Source organism: Bison bison, unplaced genomic scaffold, assembly GCF_000754665.1.
Source record: "Bison bison bison isolate TAMUID 2011002044 unplaced genomic scaffold, Bison_UMD1.0 scf7180017864526, whole genome shotgun sequence".
NCBI classification, from domain to species: Eukaryota; Metazoa; Chordata; class Mammalia; order Artiodactyla; family Bovidae; genus Bison; species Bison bison.
Window position 1 is genome coordinate 4034877 of NW_011495077.1, and position 6915 is coordinate 4041791.

At 44.9% G+C, this 6915-nt stretch overlaps 1 protein-coding gene across 3 annotated transcripts in view; it reads left to right on the forward strand.

Annotated features, from left to right (window-relative positions):
- Positions 1-6915, forward strand: part of ADPGK (ADP-dependent glucokinase) — a 33456-nt gene that overhangs the window by 3109 nt on the left and 23432 nt on the right. For 2 of the 3 annotated variants that reach the window (XM_010831378.1, XM_010831379.1), the window contains exon 2: positions 5535-5760. In XM_010831378.1, the coding sequence (XP_010829680.1) occupies positions 5535-5760 (226 nt within the window). Of the gene's footprint in view, positions 1-4160; positions 4392-5534; positions 5761-6915 lie in introns of all 3 variants that reach the window. The other variant, XM_010831380.1, reaches the window with a different exon arrangement.

The following is a 6915-nucleotide window of genomic DNA, read 5'->3' on the forward strand; positions in this document are numbered from 1 at the left end:
ACAATTTAAAAAAGTGCTTTCTTGTGTCCCAGAGAATAACTAGTAATTCTTCCCAGGATGAGGTTTCAAGAGAATCTCCATCTAGAAGCTGACAATCCATTTACTATTGCTACATCACACATTACCCCACAACTTAGCTTAAACCAATGGTCATTTTATTCCATGATTCTGAGGTTCAGTTGGGCTTGGCTAGGCGATTCTCGTTTGGGGTTCCGTGCAGTTTCAGGCAGATGATGGCTGGACCTGGGATCATCTCAAGGTGTTGATTGTTGTCATCAGCTGTGACCTCAGTCGTGGTTTTACCTGAACACATGCAGGCGGTTTCTCTTTGTAATTGTTCAGCTTTCTCACCGCAGGATGACTAGATTAGGGGAAGGAATTCCCCAAGAGGACCAGGCAGTAGCATTAATGCCTTTTATGACCTGACCTTAAAAGCACACAGTGTCACCTCTCCCATAGGCTCAGGTCCAAATGGTTTTGAGGAGAGGGGACAGAGAACACACCTGGGAGGGAGGGGCGTCAGCATCTCATTGTAAAATGAACATGTGGGACGGGGCATCTTGTGGCCACCTCGGAAAATATATTCTGCTATGGTGATGTGCATGGGTCAGGCCCTGGAGAAAAAAAGAATTTATCCACAAGAACGCTGGGGAATCAGCCCACCTGGGAAGAGAGAACCAAATGTGAAAAGGTATTTGGCTTGTTTGGCAAGGTTGGTCCTGTGTTTAGGGCAAGGACTTTATGATAGATGTTGAGATGAATCTGAAAGGAGCCCTGTGTGTCAGTGTGGGTGATGGGAAAACCATGAAAGTTAATAAGCAGGTACGGTCCATGGAGTCGCAAAGAGCTGGACACGACTGAGCATGAATGGGCGTGCACACACACAATGATGCTAAGTTCTTTTCACAGACTTAACTGGAGGAATGGAAAATTTGAGCAGTGGTTCTGACCTATTTGACTGCTTCACATTATTTTTGTGGGTAACAGACTAATAAAGAGGAAAGTCTTGAGACCCTGACACTAGCTATGAAGCCATAGAGCTTTTTCTCGTTTGGCATTGGTGCTAAACAGGTGAGATTTGACAAGAGGCTAGATGTGGTAGAGTAAATAGAGGCAGTTGCAAATGACAAGTTCTTAGTATTGGGGATGTTATAACTTCATGTAGACAGATACAGATATTGTCAAGCTTTCCTGGTGGCTTAGTGGTAAAGAACCTGCCTGCAATGCAGGAGATGTGGGTTCAGTCCCTGGGGAAGGAAATGGCAGCCCACTCCAGTATACTTGCCTGGGAAATCCTATGGACAGAGGAGCCTGATGGGCTACAGTCCAGGGGTTGCACAAGAGTCAGACACAGCTTAGCATATATACTGACCTGCCCATGATCTCACAGCTGTCAAATACCAGAGGTGCAGCTTAAACCTATTTGTGGCTCTAGGTGCCACATTGTTGCCATGAAGAGAGATTAAGAAAGGAACAAGTTTGTGGCGAAAGGTAACCAGTTTGGTTTCAGAGGGAAGAAATGTACATTCCTGTAGGATTATAGAGGAAGCTGAGCCCTCAGCTGCTGACAGCTAGAGGCTGTAGTTGAGGAGCATGGTCGCAATTTGGAGACTCCTGCACCTAGGTTGAGGCCAGAGGCTAGACAGCATCACCCAGGAAGAGAACAAGAAGGGAAGGCAAATGGCAGGGCTTGGGGAGGGGTGGGCACTGCCATGTAAGGGCCTGATGGGAAAGGACCAGAGAAATAAAGGAGTGGTTTCAAGGAGATGGTCAATGGCAAGCCCACACCACGTTTTTCTAAAACGTACGCTGCCTCCTCTGCTTCCGAGTCGGGCCCTGGTCCTCAGACTCGTTGGGCGCCTGATGAACCCTCATCCTAGCACTCACTCTCCCTCACCTGGCTTCACTCCGACCTTGAAACCTGCCTTGCTCTCCTTGGACCATGTTCAGACTCCTAACTGGATCACCATTCCTGTTATATCCAGACACAAGGTTATCCCTTCTTCTACGTCTTTGCTCCTATGGCTTTCAATATCAGATAAATCTGGGTTTGAGTGTGGGCTCCTCCAGTCATGACCTTGAAATGTTAGTTAACCCCCAGCCTTACTTTTCTCAGCTGAAAGCAGTGATGACTGCTTCCCTATCTTAGAATGTTTTGTAGATCGGTGTGGTCTGTCTGAAAATGCCTGCCTTCTTCTCTGTCCAGAGCATCATCCAGGGTGTGGCCCAAGGACTGCTGATCCTGCCCTCTTGGGTTTCTCTTCTCTGTGGTTGTGTATCTTAGAGCGATTATGATTAGCTTTCATACTAGCTCAGGCATAGTGTGAAAGCTGAAAAGAACCTTAGGAAACGTTTTACAGATGATAAAACAGAAGGGAGGTGATAAGAACCACCGTCCTTGTCTTTAAGGAATTTACAGACTAGAAGAAAGTATTCCTCTTTCCCACCCCAACCCGAAATCTCTGATAATATGCCTGGCAGCCCTGGCTCCCAGCGCCCTCTGTTAGTACAGCCACTTGTGTAGGCATTCAGCGTCTGTTACCTCATTTTACCTTCCAGTTGTTTTATCTGTGTCTGTGTTTTCTCAAAACTCACATTGTAATCTTTGATACATTTTTGTGAAATTCTACATAAGTGTCAAATGAACATAATTTTGTCTTCTGTTTTTTTTTGCTCCACCCTGACCACCCCCCTCCCATGGACGGAGGAGCCTGGTAGGCTGCAGTCCATGGGGTCACTAAGAGTCGGACACGATTAAGCAACTTCACTTTCACGCATTGGAGAAGGAAATGGCAACCCACTCCAGTGTTCTTGCCTGGAGAATCCCAGGGACGGGGGAGCCTGGGTGGGCTGCCGTCTATGGGGTCACATAGAGTCAGACACAACTGAAGCAACTTAGCAGCAGCAGCAGACCACCCCTCACACACACACACACGCACTTCTTTTCCCTATAAGTAGCGTGCTTGTTTACATTTTAGTATGCTGTTGAATTGATGTAAGTGCAGAGAAAGATTCCTGTTCTGTTTGAAGCATTATAAAATATAACTAGAAAGCAGAGGTAAAAGTACTTTGTTTGGTATCTGGCACATAGTAGGGTACAATTATTTTATTTTAATAGCTACCAAGTAAATTTTTTCCTATGATTTTCCTCTTTAGTATTCATGGGATGATTAGGTGGGGGTTGGAAAATGTTCCTATGGTAGTTATATTGTTTAAACTCAAAATTAGTTCAGTTGGGTTTCGTCTTGTGCTGCAAAATGTGCTAAATAGTGTTCTTTTTGGTTTTGTTTTTTGTAACTGAAACTTCCTCCATTCTCATCTTTAAGAAATCAAACTACTTAAGTTCTCAGCAGAACTAGATATGGAAGTGATGTGTTTATTGATGTCTATTTTGAAGTTGTTATTTCCAAATATGGGTACATCCCTTGGTATCTGAACCTTTGCTATGCAGACTCAGGACCCAGATCCATTTAGATACATTTATTTGAGGTAGGACTACTTCATGGAAATAATGTCCCACACTATCCAGACGTCTACTGTCTGAACATTGGGAGCCCCTGGAGTCCGAGAGCCAGGGATACCTGTATCCCTTTTAAGCTTCTCCCTTCAGACATCCAGTGTGGTGTCCAGTAGAAAGAAAGGACACTCGTGTGAGGTGGCACTGAGGCCAGTTTACAAGGTGCGTTGGTTCGTATCCTGTAAGCTGTGAAAGGAATGTCTTACGTGAGTAAGAACCTGCCACGTGGGTGTCAGTGTGTGTTATGTGCTTTGTATGAAAGGTGGACTCACTCTTAGGCTATACTTTCCCAGTTGACCAGAGTAATTATGTATGTTTGACTTCAAAAGAGTAAGACCATTTGAGTATTTAAATGCTGTATGGTAGGCAAAAACCTTTTCAAAAATGTGGGATTCATAGGAGAAGAGTTAATAATAGAATCTTAATGAGAATGTAGTCAGTTTTGTGTTGTGAAGAGGGCTGTGTCTCTTCCAGCCCTTGTAAACCTCCCTTGAGTGATGTAAATAATATCTACCCCACATGAGGACCTTTTAAGAATTATTTGTTCAGTTCTAAAAGTAATGTATGCTTATCAACATTAAAAATACATCTGATGAAAAATAAAATTCCTCTCCCTTACTGCAGTCTCTTTCCTCATCTTTAGAGCTGGCCACCATTAACGATTTGGTGATCAAGAGATTTTTAAAGGAGACTACAAGGGAGACATTGTAGTTATATATTACACACCAGAATCCAATCCATTGGGCCTTCTTGATTGATGAATTTACCTTCTGATTTCATGAAAAGTGAAAATGAAGTCACTCCGTTGTGTCCGACTCTTTGTAACTCCATGGACTGTAGCCTGTCAGGCTCCTCCGTCGGTGGGATTTTCCAGGCAAGAATACTGGAGTGGGGTGCCTTTTCCTTCTCCAGGGTATCTTCCCAACCCAGACTCTTTACCATCTGAGCTACCAGGGAAGCACACAACTTCTGGCTTCATAAATACTTGGAACTAACGTGGAAGGGCAGCCACCCTTGTCGCCCGAGGCTGTTTCATTTGGTCATCCAGCCCCACTGGCAGGGATGGCAGAGGGGCAGCCACCCTTGTCGCCCGAGGCTGTTTCATTTGGTCATCCAGCCCCACTGGCAGGGATGGCAGAGGCAGGAATAAAGGTGCCCGGGGACCTCACCTACCTGCCCAAAGTATTTGGGACTTCTTTTTTAAGAAATGGCTTTTGGAAAACACACACACAAAACACTGAAAACGTAAGCCACAACTTCGGCATGTGTGCATGGGAGAGGTGGGGCCAGACAACCTTACGTGTATTTTATAAATCTGTAAGCGCTAACCAGGTGACACCACACTGACTTCTTACTAGTCTTTAAAGTTCATGATGAACACCTGCCAAGTGTTGAGTTGTTACAAGGCTGCAGGTGCGCTTAAGTCTTTAAGCCATCACTCAGCTCTCAGTTTCACCCGGAAGTAGTCAGTGTATTTTACCACCATGCTCAGCTGTCTTTTGAGGGAAGGTGGCTTTCGACCAAAACTTTACTTTGCTTACTCTGTAGCAAGCAGTGGTCTTAAACATGTATTATCTTATTTAATCTTCACAACAGCCCTATGAGTTAAATACTCATATTACATGATTTTAGAGAGGAGGAAACTGAAGACAAAGAAATTGAAGTGACTTGCCCAGGTCACACACAGGGTGAATCCAGTCTGGCTTTGCCATCATTTTCTCAGAAATGGTATATTTGTGTCACGATGCTTCGTTCTGAAATGCTGAACACCTGTCTTCTCTCTTTGTAATGAGGGTAGAAGTTTATCAAGCTATTGCCGGGATAGACATACATATCCAGATAAAGTAATCCTCCTTCCACCATATGCTATTTGCTTTCCAGGTAGGGTTTCAGATCCACTACCTCTGTTTCCCTGTTTGAACACAGGCCTCTGAAACATTTCCCTGTTGTTAAATGCAAAGCTGTTGCCCCAGTGCTTCTGTTTGTCTCACACCATCTCTTCCTTCCTTCCTTCCAGCGTCAATGCCTGTGTAGACGTAGTGCTGTCAGGGGTGAAGCTCTTGCAGGCCCTTGGCTTGAGTCCTGGGAATGGGAAAGATCACAGCGAGCTGCATTCGAGGAATGATCTAGAAGAAGCCTTCGTTCACTTCATGGGGAAAGGAGCAGCTGCTGAACGCTTCTTCAGTGATAAGGAAACTTTCCATGACATTGCCCAGGTTGCATCAGAGTTCCCAGAAGCCCAGGTCTGTCTACCAGTGGTAAATTCAGATAGGGTGGGAAAAGATACTTTGTTTGTATGGTTTCTAGAAGCAACCAAGCAACTCTTCTCCAGTTCACCCATTGAGGGTGATTGTTGGCAATACAATTCTGTAGTGTTTTTCTCTTTTTGGAAAAATGTGTACCTGACCTTCCTTTAACTCTGCTGTTGCTAGTCATTTCACTTCCACCAACGTTAATGAGGCATACTTACTAAAATTTTAGCCCTGAGTTATCCATGAAATTGCTCTTTTTTCATGTTACTCAGGTTTAAAGTAGGAAAATGTCTACTCCAGAGTTGTCTGGGTACTGCTTGGCTGATACCTTGCAGTAATATTAATATGGCTCAGTTCTTCCTAAACCAAAAAAGGCCAAACCCACAGAGAAATAGTGGCAGCGTCACCCCTCCTTTCCCATACTGTGACAGTCAAAAATGTCTCCCAGCACGTCAGATGTTTCCAGGTCAGGGAGAGAAGGGATGCAAAATCACCCTGATTGAGAACTTCTGGTCTAGTTTGGTGGCTCTCTGACCTGAATGTGCATCAGAGTCATGTGGAAGGTATTGAAACAGACTCCTGGGCCCCCCTTCCAGAGTTCTGATTAGTACTCGTGGGGTGGTCCCAAGAATTTACCCTTACAGCAAGTTTCCTGGTTATGTTGATGCTATTCTGAACACCTTGTTCTGAGACCCATTCGTCTACAGGGTGAAGACTGTCAGAGATAGAACTTAGGAGTCTCCACACCCACCGGGTGATCACAAACAAGGCTCTGGAGCCTGCATGGTCCAGACACTTCCTCAAGGCTCACACACCTCTTAAGGACAGGATTTTGTTGTTTAAGCATCTCTTTTATGCCCACTGCATCTCATGAGCATCTCATCCCCAGTTTTTACCTAAAATCTTCTCTTACCCATCACCCCAGTCTGGATGTACTTCTCACTTGGGGAGCTCTTCAAGTTTTTTTTATTCTTTGGAAGCCACCCATTTGAACATTAGCAGTGGGCACAGGTATTTCCCAGCTGAGTTTCTCAAGGAGACAGCAAGCTGTTAGCCTCAACCCGAGAAAGACCTCGAGAGAACTTCTTCAACATTTCCGAGGCCAGATTCCCCTCCATGACTCGAGAGCAATGACGCGCTCCCCCT